Source organism: Globicephala melas, chromosome 4 (genome assembly GCF_963455315.2).
Source record: "Globicephala melas chromosome 4, mGloMel1.2, whole genome shotgun sequence".
NCBI lineage: Eukaryota > Metazoa > Chordata > Mammalia > Artiodactyla > Delphinidae > Globicephala > Globicephala melas.
The window spans coordinates 5,411,907-5,438,874 of NC_083317.1; the positions used below are offsets into that span (position 1 = coordinate 5,411,907).

A 26,968-nucleotide genomic window follows, 5' to 3' on the forward strand; every position below is an offset into this window, starting at 1 on the left:
CGTTAATGTCACACACGTCTCACAACAGCACTGATGGTGGGCAAGGTCGTCACCCACCAGTCCCAGAGAGGAAAGCAACGGGCACACCAGTGAGGTCACAGCCCGCGAGTAGTAAAGCTGGACCAAAGTAAGAGACACTCACCCCGAAACCCCACTCTCAACCCCTCCACACTCCTCTAAGAAGAGATGATGCTTCTGTAAGGACTGCTGGGGACAAAATAGACTTCACATATATATTAAATAAGAAGAGCTTACAAGACGGATTGAATCTTTCTTGTTGAGACTTTGAAAAACACGCACACTCTATTACCCGGGATGGTACTCAACACACGGCTGGAAAACACCTGATGGCAGTGAAGAGAGTCCGGTGTGTGATAAGCCCTTGATAAATATTTGTTCATTGAATGATAGGAATGTTCAGGCTCCCCGTTTCACCCCGTCTATGAGACAACTGGTAAATTCATCGTGCAAAGCCAAGGCCTCAGTATCTGTAAGATATGAAAACCAGTAGCAGGGAATGAAAGGCGATTATATACATGGCATGTTTTATGACCTTATTATCCACCAAATCCTCTCATCCCAAGTTCAGGATAATTAAAATAATTTGATTCAATAAGCAGAAGCTTAATTCAGGTTCAGACCCAATGCTGAAAGGCCAAGAATTATTTATATCACTTACCCCTAATTCCTTTGTTGTTTAGCAAGCATAACGCCTCATCACTAGATTTTATTTATATTAGGGTGCTGGGGACCCAAATAAAATACTTTCTGTTCAGAGACCGTAAACCCCAACATTTATTTGGTTAATAGATTAACTAGGAAGGTCTACGAAGGAGGCCACTGAGTGGAATCCAAGTAAAATTTTTATTTTAGCTGCTATCTCAGAAACTATGCTACAGAAAAGTTCAACTCAGGTACCAAACAGCTCCAAAAACCTGATTATTCAAAAATGTGTCAACTCCTGAGTATTCTACCTACAAGGACAATTTTGCCTGTAGAATGCTTGCTTAGAACAGAACGAAGTGCATTTCAAGGAAAGTAATATCATGACCTATATTCCCAATATTATCAGGCCACTGGTAAAGCTGTCCTCATCTAGGAAAAAAAAAAAGAGGGGGCGGGGAATAATGAACAAAGTTAACTTGAAAAGACTTCTGGCTTGAATAGTGCCACTTGACCATGGAACTCTCCAGATAGGGTCATCTCAGTGGGAAAAGGGGCTATGGAGGGGGGCAAGGTCTCTGCCCCACCGTTGGTGGGTGAGCTGGACAGGAGGAAACACAGGTGAGGGTTTGGGGAGTTGAGGAAGTTGTGTCCCGGAAGTGATACTATCAAACTGACCCCCTCTTCCACAAGCATCCAGGCCTGTAGTAAAACTGATCCACAGCTGGACTTACAGGAAACTTAAGGGAGAATAAAAATAAGAACCCTCAAAACTTATGTAAGGGACTGGGTAATTTTCTGGAAAAGATTCATTAGTATTTAAATAACAAGCTCCACTCTTTAAGCTCCACTTATCATATCCACAGTGCCTGGAAGACATTTAGCCTCCTACCCAGGAGAATGCTTCTCTATCTCTTTGAGGATCTCTTTCCTAGCATTTCAGCAGAGAAACCCAATTATCATTTATACCTTGCTGTCCAGAGAGCTTGGCTCTCCAGCATAACTCATTTACATTCTAATCAAGGCCGTGAAAAACCTTCCAGTAAAGTCTTCCGTGGAATTTTGCAAGTAACGGATGAAATGAGGCTGGAAATCAATGCCCCCGAGAATTATGCACCAAGACAGAGCATTTTGATGACCCAGGAAATCTTAATAGGTATCGACTGAGCTGCCATCATTAGGCTTTTCTCTCCAGCATTGTGGAGTGATGGATTAGGTTCAAAGTCCGATAACTAGAAACTGGCAAAAAGGAAAATCCTCCAATTTAAAAAGAAAGTCATTTCACCAGGGTCCCATGACCCTGCCTAGAATCATAAATGAGCTAGTATCATGCAGATACAGCACCAGGACTCCTAGGTGTCAAGGGTGAGGACATGCATGGCCGAGTAATGGGCAATCTTGGACTGACAGGTGGGGTCTTGGGCTCCGTTTCTGCCATTTAATAGCTGTGTCGCTTCTCCTCCCTGAGCTCCCATTGTGTCAGCCATAAAGCCGCCCTGAGCTATGTGTGTTCATCCAGGGAAGTCTGTGTGCCGGGGATCACAGCGGGCTCTGTGGGATGATTGGAGGACGAACGCCCTTGCCCCTGTCCTGCAGAGACTTGCAGGTTCAGGAGAGCACATAAGTGAGTCGGTGTCATCAGGCCACAGGTTGTCTCTCTCAGTTCTGTTCCTGCGAAACTGCTCCATTAGTGATAAGCAGTCAGCACAGACTGCTGTGTTTAGAAGTGGCCAGATCATTTTCGAAATATTACTACATAAAGTTCCTCTTTGAAAAGCAGAGAATTCAAAAATGGAAAAGAACCTTATGTGGCCTTCAGGCTGGAGCCCCAGAAAAATCATTCCAGGTAACTGAGCCTCTCCCCTTTTCCACAGAATTCTAGAAAAGGGAACATTGCCAACTCCAGTGTCCAATGTTCTGTACTGTTGGAACATGTTTTTTGTTAGCTAAGAGTTGAGCTAAGAACTCAGTCCACCCCCTTGACCTCTTGCCTCTGTTTCCAAATTTAGAGACAATGAAACCCATCTGGCTCCATCCAGTGTGTCCATAAACCTCTATGTTTCTGAAGATGGGAGACCTGTGACATCCAGATATGTGATGACCCTTTGTTCTCCACATTGAATAACCCAGGTCTTGGTCACAGTTCAGACAGTTCCATTGAAGAGATGCTACCATATGCAAAGGGATAAGAAAGTGTTCAGATATAAGGGGATCTTCCCTCTTCCCTCTGCTCTGAGGACTTGCAATTTAGTTGATGAACAAAAGTCATACTCGAAGCAGTGAGTGAATACAAGACAACAATCTATACAGGAGACAGCTGCTTGCTTTCCTGGGGCTGCTATAACAATGTGCCACAAACTGGGTGGCTTAAAAGAACTGAAATTTATTTTCTCACAGTTCCGCTAGTTAGAAGTCCAAACTCAAGCTGTCCTCAGGGCCATGCCCCTGTGAAGCCTGTAGGGGAGGACCCTTCCTCGCCTCTTCCTAGTTTCTGGTGGTGGCCTCAGGGCTCCTTGGCCCAGCTGCAGCCCTCCAGTCTCTGCTTCCATAGCCCCACGGGGCTCTCCCCTCCTTGTCTGTCTCCTCATCTTGCTACGATCCCAGTCATGTTGGATCCAGGGCCCACCCTACTCCAGTCTGACCTCATCTGGACTAATTACACCTGCAGTGACCCTATTTCCGAATAAGATCGATCTGAGGTTCTGCGGTTAGGATGTGGACGTATCTTTTCTGCAGGGGACAAAATTCAACCTGTAACAACACCTCTAGGTAACACTTAGGAAGGAAGCCACATTAGAGCGTATTTGGCTGAACTCTCTCCTCTTACAGAAGGTGGTGATTCTCAGGAAGTTTACGTGATACAAGGCGAGGTCATGAAACTATTAAGATCCAAAAGCAAGACCCAAATCCGTTTGGAGTCCTGAGTCCAAATCTGATATTCTTCCCCAACAGGGCTTGTTTAAGTGCTGAAGTATCACCTGAATGTTTCAGAACATAGAGGAGAGGAAACCAGTACTCTGGATAGGGGTAGTCAGGGAGAGCTTCCCGGAGGCATGAGCCCTGCTGAGTGGATCATAGGGCTGGGTCGGGAGAACCCCACTCAACACCATGATCACGGTTGACCACCCTCCTAGACACAAACCTCGTTCTGGTTCTTCTCAGATCCCACCACCAGGAGGAATGCGAAGGCTGGGCCCACAGCGAGAAACCGGTATGCCAGCCAGTGGACGCTCAACAGACCCCACCCCACCGTTTCAACACACACCCTCACCACTGACTGGAGGCTGCCAACACCCAGGGCTGCGGGGTCCATGGACAAGGAGAGTGACAGTTACAGCGTCAGCCCCTCCCAAGACACAGGTAAGGCCTGCGTGCCTCCTTCTCTATCCCGGGACAAGTAGGGCCCACACCCTGGGTTTCAGGGCCCTACCTGTTCCCTTTCAAGGTCAATTTCAAATTGCTAGACCATTTACCTAACAGGTACCGATACAGCTGTACTGCATTGACGGTGTCCAGGGTCCAGTGAATTCCGCAAAGCAGAGCCAAAGGAGTCTAGTTTGCAGGCATCCCGGATCTCAGACTCACACGGTTCCCTCTCCTTTTCCTTCCTGCCCTGCCGAGAGAGACATAGACATTTCTAAATTGTTCTCCCTCAAGATTACAATCATTCTGATTATACTCTGAGGGCATCTCATCCACTACTATCTCCAGGATTAAGACATTGCACTTGAAGTTACATGACAAGGTCATAGCACCCCCTATAGGGAACACGGCAGACCCGTTTGACAATTAAACAGGGGTTGATTATAAGGTAAGCCATTCCTACCGTACCATCCACCATCAAGATCTCACTCTGCAGAGAAGACAGAGCCTAAGAATAGCACTGGGTTGCCCACCCCACCAATCTAAAAGTTTGAAAAGAAATGATACCTAAACTTAATAGCTGTAGGAAATTTTAATCCTCATTTTCTTTTGTGCTGGATGATATGCTTCAAAAATAGTCTCAAAGGCGGCGTGTCACCATGTACGTTTATTTTCATGGCAGTTACTCCTCTTACAAGAACCTCAGAGTTCCACAGAGGTGACTTCAGAACTTTTGAGTGGGTTTAAAATGCAGAGAGTCCTCTACCCAAGATGCTCCTTTTATGGTTCTAGAGGTTTCCTGGTCCCCGTAAAGGGTGCCACACACAAAGAATGAGTCCCAGGGTCAGAAGTCATTTGGCCTAGTGAGCAGTTCCGTGCAGTCACATCTTCATCTCTAACCATCATCCTGTCTTCCTGCCACACAGAGGCCAGAGGAGCTGAGTGCAGAGTTCAGATCATTCCTGCCAGTAAAGACTCTCTGTGGTCCAGGGGCAGGGAAGGGGCCACTGCAGTTCATTTGCACCGCATTCCCAGCTGTCTTAACTAAAAGCAGAGTTTTTTCAAGGGGATGTATTACTGATCTATGGCAGTGTCCCAGGCTGGGGACATCTGACTCCAGAGATTCTGTTGACACCCCGAGCCACATGGCTGAGGATCATGAAGGTGGCCTTACAGTGACAAAGGCAGTCCTCAGACAGAGACCAGGCACCCCTGCCGGGCTACCCAGTGACTGCAAGAAATAGACACAAGCCCAGAGCGCCACCCAGTCAGTGCAGACTCACGGTGACACATCACCCGTCTTGTTTTCTCTTTTGCACGGCACAGATCGAGCGCGAAGCAGCATGGTCTCCACAGAAAGTGCCTCTTCCACTTACGAAGAACTGGCCAGGGCCTACGAACACGCCAAGATGGAAGAGCAGCTGAGGCACGCCAAGTTCACCATCACGGAGTGCTTCATCTCAGACACATCGTCCGAGCAGTTGACGGCAGGGACAAATGAGTACACAGACAGTCTGACCTCCAGCACCCCTTCAGAATCGGGGATCTGCAGGTTCACCGCATCTCCCCCCAAACCTCAGGATGGAGGACGCGTGATGAACATGGCGGTTCCGAAGGCGCATCGGCCAGGTGAGGCGAGACACGTGTGGACCAGCGGTCGGGGAAGCTCGTCTTCCCAAGTCACACGGGTCTGTTGTGAAAGCCCTTGTTGGTATTCACACTGGGTCTTCTGTTTAGTGACCGCTGCATAACGCACCACCCCAAAGCTTGATCATTTGTTTCGTTCTTGAGTCCGAAATTGAGTCAGGGCTTCGTGGGGACACACCTCTCGGTTCCGGCCGTGTCGATGGGGGAGCTCAGTCATGGATAGAGGAGCCACGTTCCAAACGGCTCACTCACCTGGAGGGTTGATGCTGGCCGCAGCCTCCCTACACAGGTTTCTCCACGAGGTGGCTTGTGCATCCTTATGTCATGGTGACTCAGTTCTAAGAGCCGGTGTCCCAAGAGAGACAGTGGAAATAGCCAGTTCCTTAAGGTTGGGCCTGAAAACTGACCCATCACTTCTGCCATAGTCTGTTGTTCAAGCAACCCCAGAGCTCTGGGAGCCCAGATTCTAGAAAAGGAGATCGCCACCACATGAGGAGTATCGAAGATATGGGGGTGATGTTTTAACACTGCCGTGCTGTGGGTTTCAGAAGGAGAGCGGTCTTACCAGGGAGCCAGCCTTTGGCACTTGGCTTCCCTGAGTTACCCAAAGTGACAGTAAATGGCTAGTGTCAGGTCGGCCAGTAGTTTGGTGTCTGCCTTGAGCAGTATTCTGGGTGTGTGGATGGGAGCTGCAAACCCTAAGACCTGCAGGGCCTGGCAGATCATGTAAGTGAAGAAGGTGGGGGGCAGGGTAAAGGGATGGATGGCGACATGGAGAACTCAAGAGCTGAGTGACTGTCTAGGGGAAAAGGACTCTAGCAGCCTCCTGCCCAGTGATCCCGAGTGGAAACTGGGGCCCACGTGAGCGAGTTTCAGAAATTTTGGTGTTATACGGCGACTCACACTTTTCAAGTGTTTGCTCAGATACGTGCAAACCATTGTACGGGGCAAATGAAACACGTCTTTAGTTTGGATCTGAACCACGGCAGCCGGTTGTAGTTCTCTTCTGAAGAATCACCTTTTCTTTTTCACCCTGAAGTACCTGTCTGTAGACTTGACTTTGTGCACTGGCCTATCCATTCTTGTGGAATCCAGTTTTATTTCTTGTCTTCCCATTTTCTGAACACTGCTACAGGTTCTATTTCAAAAATATATCTTCATTTTAAATCCCCACGATTCCTTTGGGCTTTATGGCATAAGGCCAAGCTGAAATGAGCTTTATAAATACATAAAGATATATAAAATAAGAATTGTCTATCCAGCAACTCATCTTCCAAACTGAGTCAAGATCCGCACCAACCTCGTGTCAAGAACGATAGCTTCATTTATTTCCGTGCTCTCTACCTCCTCAGGGAGAAGACTTTATTTGTCGGTGTTTTTATTCAAGGGCTTTTTGTGGTTGGCATTTATTGGCAAGGCAGATGCAGCAAATGTAGGAGAAATGCCATAGCATTTTGTGGCTGTAAACCTCGAGAGTAAGGAAGACGAGAGAGGAGAAAATGAGCCAGTGGACAGGTTGTTTAGTCTCGCTGGGCTGCAGTTGGCTCATCTGTAAAATGGGCTCAAGTGTAAAATGGGCATGGCATCGACACCCACCATCTGGGGTTTGTGTAAGCTGTATGTCGCCTGATGCAGGCGTCAGCAGCATTAGTTGTAGCTTCTGTTGTCGCCTTGTTGACTTGTTGTCAGGGGTCCCACGGTGACTCCAATGATGGTCTGCAGATGTACTACTCTCCCCCCTCTTCCTTCTTTGGTTTATTTTCCTTCCACGGCCATTGATTCCCTGAGAGCATCCGCCTCATTTGTGTATCAATATCACCCAGTTAAGTATAGGCATCACGCTCCCATCTGAGATACGTGCCATGCTTCCCCTTGTGTAGAACCAGCTCCTAGGTTAAATGTCCTCTGTGTGCCGGTCTTGAAATCATTAAAGGTGCGTATCTTTTTGGTGGCTTGTTGTTCATCATGTTGGATTTTCCTATTGAAAAAAAATGTTTGAACTGTTTTCATGATATTGTTGCCTGGACCCATCAGAACAACTGAGAGATCACAAGGTACTATTGTCATAATATGCTATTTAGACTAAAAGGATTTTATAACTGTAGGCATGAATAACTTTTTAAATCCTTATGAATTCTAATGCCCACAAACATTGTTTCGTCCACTCTAAATGATGTATTATTATTACTGGACATTTCATATGCTTTTAGAAAAATATTTCATCCTTCTGGAAGCCTTTCTGTTGCTCCTTTATAATGGAACCAAATTCAACACTGGGCACAAAACCTAAAGTTACAGTTTATTATCCTGCTGACTGGAGACTGTGTCACAATTAGCAGTTCCTTGAACAGGGCTTCCAAACCAAAGTCTTTACCTGTGTTCCCTTGTGTTTCTAGATGCTATCAGTCATCCAAATCTCTGGATATCTTTCTCCTTACCATCAGTTCTTTTCTGATGAGGTTTGGTTTTTTTTTTTCCGTTTACAACCCCAAGCTTTTAAATTCTCTACAAATCAGGACTAAGCGAAATGAATTCGGCCAGATGGTGGCTGCAGGAAAATAGGAAATATGTCTTCGTTATCTGTATATTTCTCTCCTGGTGTCTAGCAGATATCTGGCAGCATAGCGAGTGTTCAAGAAATATTTTTAACCAGCTTAATGATATTGAATGTATATACCTAACCCTGTGTCTGATGTAGAGCAGGTGTTTAATAACTGTTATTGAATGAATGAATATATCATGATTGTGAAGATGACAAGATTGGCCGATTGGTTCAAATATGACAATGGTTAGAAATTATTAAATAGAAACTATTTCCATCTTTAAAAACAAAAGACAAAGCAAACAAACTAACTCTCTATTCCTCTGAGAAAGAGCTGGAAAATTTAACAGCTTCTTTTCCTCTCGGCCAAGGTGGCTTCTCGTACTTTGGTTACGAGAGCTACTTTTGGTTTCAGGTAGCATCTGGAGCCAGTTTCTGATGTTCTTGGATTACTACTGCTTCTCTATTCATGATGCTTATCCTGTGCGATCAAGAGATGCCACGGCAGGAAGCTACTTAAATCAATTTAAGGCTTCAAATCTGCAACCTCATGCAGCCTGGCCCCGCCAGCAGCACGGGAAGTGTCCACCCCTTCTGATCTCCTCCCTGAGATGCTGGGACCCCAGCCTTAAACGTCTGCACCTCACTGACCCCCTGCTCCTCCGCCGTGATGAATGCAGGGGAGGTTTTCCGGTTGGAAATGGCCGTTGCTTGCCACCAACTTATTGGTTCTCTGAACAACCAGTTATACGAAGCAGTTTGAGGATTTTAATTTTAAGATCAACTCATCACATACCTCACGCTCCCCTGGGGGGGTGTGTTTAAAGGGAGAGAAGAGAGTGGAGTGAGAGACAGGGCTCCCACCTGAAGGACCAGCCAGCCTCTGCTCAGGTCACGTCCCCTGCAAAGGCTGGCCTTGTTCTCAGCTGTCGTGTGCACATGTCATGTACGCACGCACACGTGCACACACACGGACACACACGCACAAGGCTTGAGTTCCCCTGGCCTTTACCCTTCTAGAGATGGCCCTGCTCCTTCCCGCCCACCCCCCCTGCCTCCCCGCCTTTCCTCCAGTGTGTATTTTCTGGCTTCCACTCCACACCTAGCCCTGTTTTCGGAGCTGGGGATACAACGGCTGACAGGACCCACGAAGACCCCGCTTGGAAGGAGCTTATGTTCCCGGGGGGAGACAGACACTTATCAAGTAAACAAATAGTATTGTTTCAGATCATGGTCAGCGCTGGGAAGGGAAGTAAACCAGGAAGGGGATAAAGTCTGGCAGGAGGTACTTAGGAGAAGATGGTCAGGGGAGTCCTCTCAGAAGCAGTGAGACGTGAGCTGAGACCTCAGTGGTGGACGGGCAGGGAGACCCGGGCAGAGACCCTGAGAAACGGGTCCACGCGGAGGGAAGAGCAGAGATAAAGGCCGGCAGACAGCAATGAGCTTGGCATCCACAGCACAGGAAGAGTTTCCTTCCATCCAAGCTGTGTTTGAAAGGTGCAGACTTTCAAACACTCCCCCAGAATTTAAACTCAGAAAGACCCCCCGGGGCCATGAAGCAACATCTCCGCGTATTCACGCAGCTCTAGGTAGACCTTAACATTCGAATGGGCTCATTCTGACTCCCTCCTAGAAAACCAAACCTTTCTGATGTGCATTTGCAATTCTGTCTTCTTAAGGACCGGCCTGTAAATTCAGTCTGTTCTTTGTCGCTGTCCCTCAGACACAGAAAGCGATGGCGGGACTTGTTCTGAGGGTCCCGAGCTTGGAACCCTGAGCGCGTTTGCCTTTCCTAGCCATCTCCTCCCCCCTGCACGGGGTACAGGTGCCGAGCTTTCCTCCGACCTTGCCACGTGCTCTGGCTGTTTCACTGTGGCCGCAGCTATGTGGAGATTTTCTCTTTCGTTCTCACTACATTCTCTCTGACTTCTGAGTCCATTGGCGGCTCGCTGCTTTCCTAGGTGGACATATTGCCATTCTTCTCTCATTGTTGGGGAGCCTACAGGGGGTGGAAGTGAGGGGGAGACCTGGGCCTGTGACAGAGGGGCAGGACGGCCACCTGTGTCCTGCTGAGTGACCAGAAGACGGCTCTGGATTCCAGTGCGTGGATGACACGCAGAGAGGCTCACCACCATGAAGGAAAGTCCACTGCATCTCCAGAAGGGCCCTGTCAAAACACAAATGTCATACACTTGTTTGTTCAACCCATCTCTACTGAGCATCTTCCCTGTAAAAATACCGTGCCAGGTATTACCTGAAGACATCAAAGTGTTAATATGTTAAACCAACACTTCCCACAGTCTCCTTGTTTATCAGAATAGCACATAGTATCACAGACAGCAGACAAAGTGTCCCAAAGACGGGTCATTGAGGAGGTCCAAGAAACAAGGCAAAACCCAGCTTATGGAAGACAGACACCCCCTCCCACACACACGAACACACACACACACACACACACACACACACAGCCCAGTGAGGTGTCACCACAAGCCAGAAGTGACCTGAAGGTCCTGGAAATATACAAAGGGTAAAAAATATACAGCAAGGACCAGCATCTCTCAGTGTGGTCCCGTGTGGACCCTTGAGACCAAGGTCTCAAGCATCCTATTCCCAGACTAGGAAGCAACAAGCCAGAATTCAAGTCATTCAGTCAACACCCTCATGTTAAAAATCCCTTCTTTGCCTTCCCACTGCTTTCAGGGTAAAGACCCCCAAGGCTCTGAGAGGCCAGCCCCCCCTTCCCCACCAGTCATGACCCCCCTGATCTCCAGACCCCAACTCTCTGGCCTCCTAAATTCCACCAACATAGATTTCCTTTGCCTGGCATCATCTCGTTCCAGGTGAACTAGTCCTTCTTGGGATGAGTCAAGATGAGCGGGGTTATTGACCCGGGGCTGCTAGCCTCGCAGTTGAACAGGCTGAAGCCCCCAGCCAGGGCTCCTCCTTGGGGGTCCTCGGTGTGTGAGTCCCTGATGGTGTCACATGACCCTCACGGACCCTTCCCCACTGGGGGCTCCAAATGCCCCAACATGTTCCCAGCTCGCCTACCTTCTGAGCAGATTTTCCAATTACTCTCTTTCAGAAGAATCATGAGCACAACAAACTCAAAGCCCCACTTTATACCTCAGTGTAGTTTTTAAAGTCCACCAGCAAGTAGGATCACAATAACAACGAGCCCTTAAAAATGCATGAAGCCTCCCAAGTACGAGCCAAGAATGGTAATAGAATCCACTGACGCGGACTTCCGATAACCATCTCACATTACTTATTTAGAGTTTTTCCTGGTTGCCGTTTGGGAGTGAAGATTCATTTACCAAGAAAGGTTCATTTACAAGTTTTCATTACTGCTCTGACATTAATATTAAACTGGAAAAGTGTTAGATCTGGTCGGCCTCGGGTGTGCGTGGACTACACGCTCCCCTTTGTAACTAGCTCTTTGATGCCATAGTGTCGTTTCAAGTCTGTGTCGTTTTTATTGAAATTGCTGAAAGTCGAGGTAAGCATCCTTGGCTTCTTACCTTTACATCAATATCCAGCTCCATCCAAGCACAGATATAAAACCTTGTTAGAAGTTGATGAAAGTTCCTTTTCTTGTGTCCCCAGAGGAGACTGAAGCCCACAGGGACCCTGCTTCACTTTCATTCTGCATAAATTTTTTGTGAAAGCGTGCAAGTGTTCTCACATTTGCTGACTATAAAGAATCGCCCAGCCGGAAGGAGAAGGATATTGCAATGCGCCTTGGAATTTCAGGCTCCCCAAAATGCATTCATTTGTCCCTTATTCATCCCCAAATTCCAAGCACCTCCAAGTTCACAGGTGCTGGACCAGTTTTCCCAGGTGAGATGGTTCAGAGCATAAGAAAGACTCTTTCAGGATTACAGGTTTTCATTAGAAATTATCAGGCCCGTTTCCCTTGGCTAAAGGAAAGAGCTAAAGCTCAAAGGGCTCACAGAACTACTTGAGGCAGAGGCAGGATTTCAAGGCAAGACTCAGCTCTCTCTCACTCACACCCTGCCCGTTGCTCTGAGCCCACCACCCTAGTCAGGTCAGGTCGGACACAGGCCATCTAACTGCTGTTCCATTGGATGCATCCCTTACATCCCTCCACAAAGAACTGAGGAGGTCATTCCTTGTGGATTAGGAGAGGCAGAGGAGTACCATTCCCTATGCTGATTGAATCTGATGGTTTTCAAGTAAAAGTAAAGTGAAATCAGGATCCGCGTGGAATTAGGAACTTGGACCATGTAAGCTAGGATTTTGCAACAGCAGCGCATAATATCTGGGGTTGGGTGATGCTCTGTGGTGGAGGCTGCCCTGGGCATCATAAGACGTTGCCACGTGCCCCCTGGAGGGCAAAATCACCCTCAGCTGAGAACCGCTGTTCTCGACTGTAGGCTTTCTTTCCCCAGGGTGCACGTGGCCAGAGGCGGGAACCGTTGTCTGAGCCACATTCACAGACTGCAGGTCCATTACAGGGTTTCTGAATTGATCCGTTCTTGTTCGGAGTCGGGATTGATTTTGCCATTCTCCTTCCAAAGCTAAAATGCATTCAAATGTTGCATGTGAGTCTGAATAGATTGAGAAGGTTCAGGAAGTTTTGCTTTCCTGATAGGAAGGCAGGGGGGTGTCTTCTGGCTTTCAGCTAAAAAGAGGCAGGTTTAACACAGCAGTTTTCCCACAGTCGGGCAGAGCAGGGCTTGGAGGCCCCCTGGGTGCAGGATAGCAAGCTTTGAGCTCGTATTTTCTGATGGATGTGAGATAGCCAGGGGAATCCATGCTAGTTCAAGGCCGGAGGGCTGGAGTTGTCATGGCGCCAGGAAGCAAAGTGGTTAGGGACCGACAGAGAAATGGATGCTGACTTATTTGGTGTGAACTTTCAGGGATATTAGTGGCACCAAAGGTCCCCAGAGGGCAGTGACAGGAGGATGAGAAATGGCCCATGATGTCAAATAATAAGACATAACATGGAAATAAAGGCTAAATCACCTCTCGTCCTTCAAGGAGTGAGTCAGGGCAGCGCCTGAGCTCCTCTGGCAGCCAGGTGTGAAGGGTGCAGTTTGTGGGCGGTGGGCTGATGAGACACGGGCCGGGGGATGCCCGGGGAGTGCAAGGCCCGGGGCGGGTGGGCTGTCGAGGCCAGGCGAGGAGAGAGGGCCAGCTCATGGTCTACAACCTACATCCCTTCCCACAGGGCTCGCTTCCCGGTCCTCTTAGCCATCATCCTGTGACTCGGTGACCTTGGCTTTTCTCTCTGTGTGGTGCTGTGTCTCTCACTTTCATCTCTCTTGGTCCTGTGTCTTCATGATTTCCCTCTGCTTCCCTCTGGGTGTGTGCTTCTCTGAACCCCTCTGTCTCTCTCTGTCCTCTCTGTTTTCTCTCTCCCCCATCTCTCTGTCTCTATCTCTCTGTCTCCCTCTCTGTCTCTGTCTCTCCCCCCTATCTCTCTGTTTGTCTCTCTCTGTCTCTGTCTCTCTGTCTCCCTCTCTGTCTCGGTCTGTCTGTCTCTGTCTGTCCCCCATCTCTCTGTTTGTCTCTCTCTGTCTCTGTCTCCCCACCAGCCCTCCTCCCTCCCACCTCACCCCTGCCCCACCCCCTCTGTCTCAGCACCACCTGACCCCAGGCTGGCCCAGCAGCTCAGTCCCTCAGCCCAGTTTCTCGGAGCTTTCTTCCCCCACCAGCCTCCTTCACCCCTCGCTGTCCCTCCACGTCTCTGACACAAGGGCCATCATAGGCTTTGGCCTCGGGAGCCGAGCACAGTGGGGTGACTGTTGACGATGCACAAATGCGCAATTAAAACCCACAAAAGCCGGTGGGTGGAGAGAGCCTGCAAGGCGCAGGCGGGACTCAGCCCCCGTGGGTTCCTCTGGGTTTGGGGAGGTAGCTCACAGGGTTTAGGTGTCTGGGGAGGTGCTAGAAGGGCTGGAAGTACAGGCAGGCAGGTGAACAGGGCAGATGGAAGGCAAGGAAGGGAGTGCTGGGGTCCCCAGGTCCTTTCCCTCCCAGCTTTCAGAGGGTGAGCCCCGGGGCCGTCTGCCTGACTCTGTCCTTTCCTCCTATGTGCCTCCGCTTGCCTTTTCTGTGTGTGGCCTTCCCCTCCGATTTTCCTTCCCATCTCTGTCTTTCCATCACACGTGCACATGCACACACACAGAGACACACACACACGCACACACACACTCGACACTGGTGCCCTGGCCCCTGCACTGCACTCGGCCGTCTCCCGACCCTCTCGCACCTGCACAGTCTGTGCTTTACCCCCTCCCCATGCCTTCTACTTCATGGGTGAAAGGTTCAGCACAAAGGAAACCAAGCTAGAAAGAGGGAGAGACAAAGTAGAGAGGTAGCCGGAGGAAAGCAAGAGGGGAAGTTATCACTGAGGATGTCAGCTCCAATGTCCGTCTGGAGGCCCTGGTTTCCTGGAATCTGCACCCAGGCCGGGCCAGGCTCCACCCGGGTTGGGGGCAGTGGCGGGTTTACACACCAGGATGCCAAGGGCATGTGCACCTGACACAGGTGACTCTGGAGTTCAAAGCAAAGGAGACCCCTCGACTTCTCCTGGGTCACTGCCGCTTTCAAATGGAAACTCCAGAGGGCTGGGGTGGATTCACTTCGGGGTGGGGGGGTTGCTCCACGGAGCCTGGTGGGGGTCAAGTGTTCTGGGAGGGTGGGCTGGGGAGGGCTGGGCAGCGGGGAACCGAGAAGGCCCGTGGAGACAGATGCACTCAGGAGGCTTCGGCTCCCTCCTGGGGGGAATCCGGAAAAGCCACCTCCAATCCAGCCCTGAGGGGGTCTTTGGGTGCCAGCTGGACACCTGTCCACTTCCCCAGGGAGCCGGGGACCTGGGAGAAGTGACTCTGGCTTGACCTTGGCAGAGAAGGAAGGATGGCTCATAGGAGAGCCCACAGAGGGGCTGCTGTGAGCTCAGGGCACAGCGCGGGGACAGCGTAAACCACAAGCGTGCCGGCTGCTGTTACTGATCATTAAAGAGAAAACCCCTCCTCTCATTGGTGGATGGGAGCAGAGACTGTTCCACACAGGAGAAATGTTCAAAGAGGTTTCCTGTGACACCCCCAGCCCATCCCAGACAGGAAGAAAGGACCTCTGTATTAGGGTCCTGTGGCCTCTATGCCAAATTACCGCAAACTAGGTGGCTTAAAACAACAGAAACATATTCTCTCTTCTGGGCGGACAGAAGTCCGAGATCAACGTGTCCGTGAGGTTGTGCTCCCTCCAGGAATTCTAGAGAAGAGTCCCTTCCTTCTCTCTTCCAGCTTCTGGTGGCTCCAAGTGTTCCTTGGGTCGTGACCCCATCACTCCAACCTCTGCCTCATCGTCACATGGCCGTCTCCCTTCTTTATGTCTCAAATCTCCCTCTGCTTTTTTTTTTTTTTTTTTTTTTTAAATGAGGACACATATCATAGGATTTAGGGCTCACCTTAAATTCAGGTGATCTCATCTCAAGATCCTTTACTTAATGACATCAACAAAAACCCTTCTCCAAATCAGGTCACATTCACAGACCCCAAGGGTTGAGATATGGACCTATCTTTTGAGGGGACACTACTCAACCCACAAAAGACAGACACTAAGGTAAAAGAAGAGTGCCTGAACCGTTCCCCTGTCAGATCTCCAGCCCCATAACTTCAGACCCTCTGGAAAGGGAGATGTCTGACAGGAAATCTTTCACCTGCATTATCTAATTAAACCCTCATTATAACCCTCTGTGGTCGATTCTGCTCTGTTCCCATTTTATGAGTGAGGAAACTGAGCCCAGACTTATACCTGTCAGATTAAAATGCAGGCAATGTCGTCCAGACTTCCACTCTTAATCACCACCGTTAGAAGCGTTGTTTAGTTTATCCCATGTGAAACGGCCGGCCAGATGGAGGGCCGGGAGGTTAAGAAAAGCAGGTGCGTGGGTGTCTAGATTGTCATGATAGTTTCCCATTTTATTTCTCTCTGTCTGGAGTCATAAGCGCATGGTTGTCTCGGCATGTAGAGACGTCTGCAGAACATAAAAGTGGACGGACGCTTAGAGAATCCAGTTTCCTAACTGGTACTGGGACTAGCAAAAGAGGTGGGTTTTAATGGCCATAAAGTGCCTTTAATAAACAGCGCTCCCCACCGATCACTCTGGTGCTTTCTTCTGCGTCAGCGCATGAACTATTAAGAGAGCTCACTTACGTCATTCACACAGTTGAAAGGGCTACTTGGGGTGCTAATCAGAAAACACACACTGTCAAAAGGAGCTAATTAGAGCATCACACAACTTAATCAAGCTTTGCCTGAAAAACTGGATCTCTCGGAGATACTGACTATTCAGAGATGCTTAGCAGGCCTGCGATAAGCAAACACAGAAGTCCTTGTATATAGGGATGTGGTGCTGAGCTGTTTTCATTATTAAGGATTTCCAGTGCTCACCAATCTTTTCCAGCTACCTTGATCACTACATCTAAAGTGGCAACCCTGAAGGTATCATGGGTTTGTCTTTTGATTGCAGACACATTCGTTCCATCCAATCTGGCACCTGAGCATCCCTCAGTCCAGCTGGGACCAAGATGCTGTTGCTTTTTAGGGGTTTAATAAGCCCTGTTTGTTCAAAGGGGAGTTGCTGGGATGGAGAGTCATTTGTGAATCTGTGACAAAGCATTACAAATATGCCAAGTGCTCAAGATTTAATTGGGTGTCAGAAACAGCATAAGGCACTCTTGACCTACATTTTAAAAGAACCCTGGAGGTAAATGCCTTCCACATTTTCTCAAGTACTTGAACAAAATGATTTTTAAGATAATATTAGTTATGTAAATAAATAAAAGAGCCAATTAATCTGGACTCTTGGAATGAAGACAGATAATCACTTTTAGGAAATTGGATATATAAAAATCCACAGATTTCAAAACTGATCCATTAGGCTGCATTGATTCACATGCAAAAAATTATTCTTCGTGCTACAAAAGAATTGTTCCAGTTTTTGTTTTTAATGACAGCTCTGTTAATGCTTTCATGATATTTGTTTGCAAATAATTTAACCCCCAATAGAGAAGGTTAAAGAATACATCCACTACCAGAAAGGAAGACGAAGAATTTTCAATACCATCATAAAAGGCATTAGGGACATAGGGTTTCATTTTTTAAAATTAAATACTTTTATTTTTCGGGACTAAAGCTAATACACATAGCAATATCTACCTTCAACATTAGCATCTATAATGGTAAACTTCATGCCACCATTTTTTCTAAGCTAAAGTCCAGATACATCAAGTTACAAAACTCATTTCACAAGAATGCGAAATTACATCATTTCTTTCTGTAAGAGTGTCGTGGCCAATTTATCATCAAGGAATTTATTATTGGGCTTTCCTTTGATCCAGTTCACTCTATGAAGCCAATGTTGAATCAAAGTGCCTTTGATTTCAGTGAGCCAAAACCAAGGTATTGTTTTAGTGGAACACAGGCTGAAAAATATTAATGAAAACGTATAATTAGTCACCATCACTTCTTGGGATAAAGACATCCTGAGAAAGCCAGTGGGAAAATGCTAAGTGGATTCTTGCATCATAAATACCAAGTAACATGACAATGTAATGCAAGGTCTCAGAAATCAACATGGTAAATCTCCCCAAAATAAGGTCATCATTTCTCTTATTGGGGGGTTGGGGGGACTCTTAAGAAAACTCAAAGCATTTTGAAAATTCTTATGCTCATTTAAACTGTGCAAAATGCATTTTCCAGTAATTTTTCAGCCTGTCTTGCTTTTGTTTCTAGTTCTCCTATACCATTGAGTAGTCTCTCCCTTCTCTTTAAATGGTTATTCTCTTTCAGTGAGTAAACTTGAATTTCGAAGGTTCTGGGGTCTAAGTCACTGTCTAACCGCACACAGCTTCACTGCTTTGTTAGCGCACCCACCAGCTAATGGCAGCCCTGCCTGGCACAGGAGGTTCCAAGATCCCACCAAGGGGCTGGCTGAGGAAGACATGATCAACAATAAGGAAAGCAGGGAATATTTTGAAGCAAAAGAAACAAGAATTGCCAGTTATTTTAGATTCAGAAAGTTAAGGAATGAGTTATGCCTTAGATACGTTATTAAGAATAAAATGCTCACTAACGATCTCCTCTGGGGTGTCCCCGACCACATCAAACTCAGCATGTCTGAAACCAAACCCATGATCTTTTCCCACCAAATTATGGTTTTTCTCCTAGGCAGTTCTGTGCAATGAATGAATAGTCCTGCTGTCCACCCAGTTTCCTGAGCTTGAAACCTGGAAGGGAGTCATCGCTGACCCCTCCTTCCCACTGTCCCACCTGCCATCAGTTCTGGAGCCATCTCCTTGGGCTTGTTCCACAACTCACAGTTTCATTCTCTTTCACTTCCCATTGATGCTCAGGCCATCGTCATGGCTCCCTCACCTGCACATCCTCTTACCTAGTCTCTCGGCTCCAGGACTGCACACCCCCAGCCCGTTTTCTAATCAGAGCTGCTCACCAGGTCTGCCATGAGGGACTTACATGTGAGCCAAGATGGCCAGCCTCTCAGTCCCCAATGTGGCCAGGAAGAGCCCACTGCATTCATCCCAGTGTGTTGCACAAATACCCCTTGTCTGCATGCGTCTCGAAGTGAGAAGAGTTGGAAGCACTAGGCTACACAGTGAACAATGTCTATTCCAAAACTGCTGGAAGGTCAGGTCTGGGCTTCAGTCCAGCTCAAACCTGGGCGATGTAGTTTGCAAAGTGTGTCTAGTGACTGGGCTCTAATTGTGTTCATGCATTTAGGGGTCCCACAAGATGTATTGAAGACTTGAACCAGGGTCATAATGATGGGAGCAAAAGGGAGTCAAGAGATATTTTGCAAGTAGAATTAACCTGGAGAAGGAGGTGTCAATGAGGGCTCTGAGATTTCAAGTATCAATTTCTGGGAAGATGAGGATGACATACAAAAAGTGTGGGCACGAAAGAGAAAGTGGCATTTGGGGATGAGTTTGGGACTAGGGGCTGGCCTTCATGAACTGGGTTTGTAGACTGTGGCTTTTAAAATTCGTGATGTGCATTTCTCTAATGATTAGTGATGCTGAGCATCCTTTCATGTGTTTGTTGGCAGTCTGTATATCTTCACTGGAGAAATGTCTATTTAGGTCTTCTGCCCATTTTTGGATTGGGTTGTTTGTTGTTTGATATTGAGCTGCATGAGCTGCTTGTATATTTTGGAGATTAGTCCTTTGTCAGTTACATCATTTGCAAATATTTTCTCCCATTCTGAGGGTTGTCTTTTCATCTTGTTTATGGTTTCCTTTGCTGTGCAAAGGCTTTTAAGTTTCATTAGGTCCCATTTGTTTATTTTTGTTTTTATTTCCACTTCTCTAGGAGGTGGGTCAAAAAGGATCTTGCTGTGATTTATGTCTTAGAGTGTTCTGCCTATGTTTTCCTCTAAGAGTTTTATAGTGTCTGGCTTTACATTTAGGTCTTTAATCCATTTTGAGTTTATTTTTGTATATGGTGTCGGGGAGTGTTCTAATTTCATTCTTTTACATGTAGCTGTCCAGTTTTCCCAGCACCACTTATTGAAGAGGATGTCTTTTCTCCATTGTATATTCTTGCCTCCTTTATCAAAGATAAGGTAACCATATATGCGTCGGTTTATCTCTGGGCTTTCTATCCTGTTCCATTGATCTGTATTTCTTTTTTTGTGCCAGTACCATACTGTCTTGTTTACTGTAGCTTTGTAGTCTGAATGAGGTATCACCTCACACCAGTCAGAATGGCCATCATCAAAAAATCTACAAACAATAAATACTGGAGAGGGTGTGGAGAAAAGGGAACCCTCTTGCACTCTTTGTGGGAATTTAAATTGATACAGCCACTATGGAGAACAATATGGAGGTTCCTTAAAAAACTAAAAATAGAACTACCATATGACCCAGCAATCCCACTGCTGGGCATATACCCTGAGAAAACCATAATTCAAAAAGGGTCATGTACCACAGTGTTCCCTGAAACACTATTTACAATAGCCAGAACATGGAACAACCTAAGTGTCCATCGACAGATGAATGGATAAAGAAGATGTGGCACATATATACAATGGAATATTACTCAGCCATAAAAAGAAATGAAAGTGAGTTATTTGTAGTGAGGTGAATAGATCTAGAGTCTGTACTTCACAGAGTGAAGTAAGTCAGAAAGTGAAAAACAAATACTGTATGCTAACACATATATATGGAATCTAAAAAATAAAAACATTTTTAAAAGGTTCTAACAAACCTAGGGGCAGGACAGGAATAAAGATGCAGACATAGAGAATGAACTTGAGGACACAGGGAGGGGGAAGGGTAAGCTGGGATCAAGTGAGAGAGTGGCATTGACATATATACACTACCAAATGTAAAATAGATAGCTAGTGGGAAGTAGCTGCATAGCACAGGGAAATCAGCTCAGCGCTTTGTGACCACCTAGAGGGGTGGGGTAGGGAGAGTGGGAGGGAGACGCAAGAGGGAGGGGATTTGGGGATATATGTATACACATAGCTGATTCACTTTGTTATACAGCATAAACTGATACAACATGGTAAAGCAATTATACTCCAATAAAGATGTTTAAAAAATAAATAAATACAAAATATAAAATAAAATTCGTGATGGACATTCATGTGGAAATATCTAGCAAAGCATGTGAAATTCAAGTCTAGAACTCAGGAAAGAGAGCAAAATGGAAAAGATGGATGTGAGCTATAATGAGATGAAGTGAGTGCTGAGCCTCCAAGAGAGGGCTGAGCACAGGGCACTGGGAAAACCCTGTCTTAGAGGGTGGATGGAGGACAGGGTCCAGGAAAGGAGAGTAACAAGTCGCAGTCAGAGATGTAGGAAGAGCTCTGGGAGAGCAAAGTGCTGTGGAAGCTGAGAGTTTCAAAAACAAAAAGATCAACAGCACAAAATGTTGTAGGTGGTACAAGTAGGGTGAGGACCAAGAAGAAACCACGGAATGTGGCAAATAGAGGTCACAGTTGAACTTCAAAAGAACAATTGCTGTAGTTGATGGTGATGGCAGCTGTGCCAGTTCAGGTTTTCCAAGAATCAGATGCCAAAACAGATTAGACATGCAAGGGATTTGGTGGTGGGGATGGGGGGTGGGGGGATTCTTGTAAAGAATAAAGATAAAAAGAGGGAGCAGTATTACTGAATTCAGGTTCAGCCACTCATTGCTCAATAATCCAACACTGAGAAACAGATGTTGGGTAAAAGGAGAGACAGCTTTATTGAGGAAGCTGGCAGTCCTGTGGAAAAGGTGGACTCATGTCCCAAAGAACCAACTCCCCATTCTCAGGCTTTGCTCAGAAATTTTATAGGGAAAAGAAAAAGGGGCTACGTGCTGAGGAGAGGGTGGTGGGGGTCATGATCAATTCACAGACATTCTTCTGATTGGTTGGTGGTGAGGTAATTGGGAGTCAACATCATCAACCTTCTGGTTTCAACCGGTCTGGGATTTCCTGCTGGTGGGCAGCATGCAGTTAACTCCTTCCAATTGGTGGGGTTTCAGTATCTACAGAACAGCTCAAAGGATATGGCTCAGAATGTTCTCTATAGACCTTGAGGAGGAACTAAAGATCCTTGACTTTGTTTAATGACTAAACTATTGTTATTTTGTCTTCCTTGACTATTGTCCTTTGTTTCTGCATCTTCTTATTTCTCTGATTAAATTTATTCTTTAGAACTTGGGGAGGGCCTAGGAGGCTAAAGTTTTTCTGCAAACAAGAAACAGGTGGAGGACATGGCTGGTGTCTGTTCCAGAAACAGGGTCCTGCTCCATTACAGCAGAAGCAGGCAAGGAGGGCCCACAGACCAAGACACAGGTGTGAATCCTGTGACAGGAGGAAGGGAAGGAAAGGGTGGGCAGGAAGACCCTCTGCTGTGGTGCACTGCTGAGGACTCTGCAGCCGGGTGATGGGGAAGCCCTGAGCAAACCCCTCATTGAGAAATCCCACATCAGGTGGGGTTTGTCATCACGGAAACCTGTCGTGTCAGGCAGTGCTGGGAGCAGCCCAGAGGACAGGTGGCCTCTGCGTTGGGGCGGGGCGGGGGGGTGGGGAAATGGATTCTGTCCACTAACCTCTCTCCCCACAGTGGGTTCTCTTGAAGAGGGTCTATTTCCCTGGCATCATAGAAGCCAAATGAGTGATCCTGAGAAGGAAGTAGAAACCCTGATACTCGGTCTAAGCTGTTCCTCTTTGTCTACACGGCACTGACCGAAAGAGACACAAGCAGTTTAGCAGGCAGGCAAAGCCTGGTAAGGATTCCACCAAAAGCAATCACAGAAGTGACAGCCAAGGTCACACAGTTCCGTGGAAGTGCTGAGACTCCATCATTCTTTGCTCTGCATCCCTGTCTCCCTCCTCAAACCCTGCACTCTCCCGACCACTGTCCACTGCATCCAGGGTTCAGCCCATCACCGTTTATACCCCGCATGTGCGGTTTCCTCTGGTGTTTCCCATGGTGGGGTTTCCAAGAATCTTGTTACCTCTACTTCTCTGGTGAAAGTATAACATTTAAGAGCTTAAGTGAACAAGTCATAGGAAAGCCAGCTCTCCCTGTGCCTGGTGGAGGAGGCCTGAGGATGATGCCTTTGCAGGGGCTCTGACCAGGGGTCTCGGGAAGCGTGCCCAGGTGTGGAGACATTCCCACCTATAATACCCCGAGTGGCCCATCGCATGGGCACAGGGCCAGCCAGCACCTGCTGACCAAGTGAAGAGCCCACCTAACCCTCTGTGTTTTCTTGCAGGTGACCTCATCCACTTGCCTCCATACCTTCGAATGGACTTCTTGTTGAATCGAAGTGGTCCAGGCGCCAGCAGGGACCCGAGTTTAGGGCAGGCATGCTTGGAGCCCCAGAAAAGTCGGACCCTGAAACGCCCCCCGGTCCTCGAGCCCATCCCCATGGAGGCTGCCTCCTCCACGGCCTCCACGAGGGACGGACAGCAGTGGCAGCAGGGGGCCGTGGCCACATTACCTCAGCGGGAGGGGGTGGAGCTGGGACAGGCAGCCAAGATAAGCAGCTCCCAGGAATCCCTGCTGGACTCTCGGGGCCATTTGAAAGGCAGCAATCCCTACACCAAGTCCTACACCCTGGTATAACCAACGGCATGACTGGACAGCGGTTGTAAATACGGTTTAAAAAATTCAATCAAAGCTACCTTTTTTTTACAGAATTCCAATATTTATAATGAAAGAAAATTGCCAAAATATATTAAAAAAAAAAGAGAGAGAGAGAGAAAATACTGAAAAAAACCACAGACAGTGCAAAGACTCTCCTGCTTTTTTTCTGTCTGAGTGTGAGCTCCATCTGCCTGGGCATCTGACTTTTTGGGAAAGAAGTCCAGTTTTATGATCTTCACGGGCTATTGCATTTTTACTGATTTTCTACAATGTGCATGGGGGACACATTCAACCTTCTGACTGGAAGTTCTATCACACAAGATTCAAGAAAGAAAACAGGAAAAAAAAATTACCTTCTTTGTGAATTTAAAAGGAACCTTGATTTGGGGACCGGGGGAAACGTTAGTCATGTTTGCACACCTTTCTTTCCCATTAGAAATTGGGTCCTTGATTTGACCTCCTTCTGTTGTTACTTAGGATGAGTGCCGTCAGTGAAGGGGTGGGGGGAATCAATTTGGTTTTCTTTTTTGTTTATTTTTTAAGTTAATGAGACACTCTTTGCATTTTGTCTAAGTGAAATAAAAAAGAAAAGGTGGTCTGCCTTTATTTCGATGTCTACTTCTCTTGTCTCCTATTGATTGCTGGGTCCTCCTTCCTAGGGGTGCTTGTGTTTGCAAACACCAGGGCTGAATCAAGGCCCCAAGTTAATAAACCAGCCAGGATTCTGAGAGTCTGACTTCCCCAGGATAGAGGGGAGAGACACAGAAGATGCAGCAGGTCTGAGTTTTAATGAGGGGCTGGCCAGGTATTCTAAGCCCTTTCATATGCTCTGCTCTTTGCCTCCCAACGACACCTGGTCCTCTAGCTGGACTAGGGGTCAGAAAACTATGACCCACGGGACAAATCCAGCCCACTGCTGTATTTATCTATAAAGTTTTATTGGAACACAGCCATGCACACCATGTGCGTTTAGTCCATGGCTGTTTCATGCCATGATGGCAGAGTTGAGTAGTGACAACAGAGATGGTAGGGCCAGCAAAGCTGGAACGATTCACCATCTGGCTTTTTCCAGAAAAAGTTTGCAGACCCCTACTCTAGAGTCCCACCGTCAGCCCCAGCTCACTGGAGGCAGGAAGGTTGGACCAGGAGAAGTCTGTGCACCCTGTCCTCAGGGACCTGTCCTGCCACCACCATAACCAGTATCTAAATGTGTAGTAGACCATCTTAGTGTCTGTGTCTCTGACTCACTCCTCTGCACCCAGAGAAAACGAGTCAAGAGTAAGTGATGTTCCTCTGAAATCTTTCTTTTTCTTCCTCTCAGTGTATATTATTTTCCATGTGGCTTATCCTAGCAGAGCACTTATTCTTAAATAGTATGAACTGTGTTCTCCTTCCCATGACCCTTACATAGTACACCTTAGAAAGCACCCCCCCCCAACTCCCCATTCCAGCCTCTCTTAGGTCTCATGTCAGAGGTTTAGCATTGACCAGAAAACTTGGTCGAATGACCGGAGCTGCTCAGTTGCCAAGGTAGCAGACTGTACAAATACTTCCACTCCCTTAATACTCTCTACAGGCTCCCCTTTAAGCCACCAGCCTAGGCTGGTGTCAGCCATTGCCATCTGAGAACATGTTCAGAAATTTCTTTCCTATTCTGCCTCCTTCTGTCCTTCTGTCCCTCCCTCTTTCCTTCCTTCTCTCCTTCCTTCTCTCCTTCCCTTCTTCCCTCCATCTTTTCCATCATTCCTTCCTTCCATTTACTTTCCAGGCAAGCCCATTTGCCTACTTAGATTCAGTGATACCGAGCGTCTGCAGAGCAGATCCAGGACCACATCAGGACCGCCTGCTGGCCCTGACATTAGGTGACTTCCTGGATGCGAAATGCTTGTTTCTTGCCGTGGTTTCAAACTTTAACCCATGTTGACAGTTTGTTGTTGGCATCTTCACAGACTCTCACAGACTGCTTTTTTTTTTTTTTTAATTCAAAGAAATGAAATGCTACTTTCTGGGAAAAAATAAAATTAAAGGTCTATTGTTCATCAACCTAAAACTTACTATATCCCCTAAACTTAGAAGTTTACATTTTAAAAAATTTTTTATCTCAAGATGTGCAAAAATAAAAAATTCCACATCATGTCTGCCTCTGGAATGGATTGCTTTCAATAATACTGCCTTGGAAATGCTCATTAAAATGAGTTCAACACATAAGCACATAAGAACATAAGTTCTCCCTACCCCTCAGGTAGGGGCCTGGTGTTAATATCTACAAAGAGACTCAGATGAAAGGGGTCTCTGTGGATTAAAAAGTCCATTATTGAGAGGAGTGATCATTTTCCTCTGGACTTCTCCCCATCTCTAATCTGATTTATAATGCCTTCCACAGGTCACCTTACTAGCCTAAGTCTGCAGCCAGATTGATGTAGCTTGGAGTGGCGAAGCTCAGATAAATTCTTTATCCTCCAGCCAAAAAACTCTAGGGTCAATGGACAATCGTTATTGGGTCAACGGACTGGGTTTCCTCTGAGGCATCCACCTGGCTGGCAGCCTGAAAGACGTTCTCCTTCCTAAAGTGAGCAAGGTCTTCTGTTGCTGCACAGCCAGGGTACAGCACTGAGCACGTGCACACCCACGGGAACCCCAGTGCTTCCACCTGGGTCACTGCCCGGTACCCACCTCTGCTGTGCTACCCACAAAGAGAAGAGGCTGGAGAAGGGAGGTGGGGAGAGATGGAAGAGCGAGATGGTCTTAAATCTGATCGCTCAGAGAATCTCGATAATATCTTAAGACAAAGAAAACACACTGTTGCTTAATCTGCTTTTAAAATAAGTGGTAGATCACCACCAGGAAAGATCCCTCTGACCTGGGACGTTGATTCCTCATATGCCAAAATCTTCATGTGACTTTTAAGGAAATGGCTGAGGCCTTCCAGAGAAGTGGTGAACTCTGTACATCTATTTCCAGCAACGGTAGACAGTGTGTGCAGCCTCCAGGCACTGGACTGGGACCAGGAATCCGAGGACTGGTTCATTATAGTCACCTATTCTGCAGAGGTTTAAAGAGAGCTCACAGTATGTCCACATTCAAATGGCATCTTTGTCCAAAGGATGTGACTCAGAGAATATCATCAGCTCTTGGAAGGTCACCTGGGAAGATTGTGTCAACAATTTAATATCCAAGGGTCTTGAGCTCCACGTTTCTTTTCCACCCATTGGCCCAAAATGACCTGTCAAACAGAGGCAGACGGTTCATCTTCTCATTGAAGCCCTCCCTGAATACCCTATGTAACACCACATTCTGTCCCTCTCCTGGCGTTCCTGTGCCCCTATACCTTCTGTGCTCTCTATCCATATCCTTAACATCTTCTAACTGCCTGCATAATTTGCTTATTTATCATGGCTACCGTTCATTATCTGTCTTCTCTCACTGGAATGTCGGCTCCATGAGGGCAGAACTCTTTGTCCTGTCCATTGCATCCCCAGTTCTTAGAACAGAAGAAGCTGGCCCATAGTAGGCATCTTATAAATATTTGTTCAGTTGGAAACAAATGGGTGGGGTTTCCTAAGCTCAGGGTTCCTCAGCTGTGACACAAACCCGCTAAGTGCGCAAGGGCCAC

At 47.1% G+C, this 26,968-nt stretch overlaps 1 protein-coding gene across 4 annotated transcripts in view; it reads left to right on the forward strand.

Annotated features, from left to right (window-relative positions):
* DSCAM (DS cell adhesion molecule) overlaps positions 1-23,475 on the forward strand; it is a 752,061-nt gene extending 728,586 nt beyond the window's left edge. For all 4 annotated transcript variants that reach the window (XM_030835449.2, XM_060297784.1, XM_060297782.1 and 1 more), the window contains exons 31-33: positions 3,826-4,023; positions 5,353-5,655; positions 22,982-23,475. In XM_030835449.2, coding sequence (XP_030691309.1) covers positions 3,826-4,023; positions 5,353-5,655; positions 22,982-23,334 — 854 coding nt within the window. In that variant the 3' untranslated portion in view covers positions 23,335-23,475. The remainder of the gene's footprint in view (positions 1-3,825; positions 4,024-5,352; positions 5,656-22,981) is intronic.
* The last annotated feature ends 3,493 nt before the right edge of the window (positions 23,476-26,968 follow it).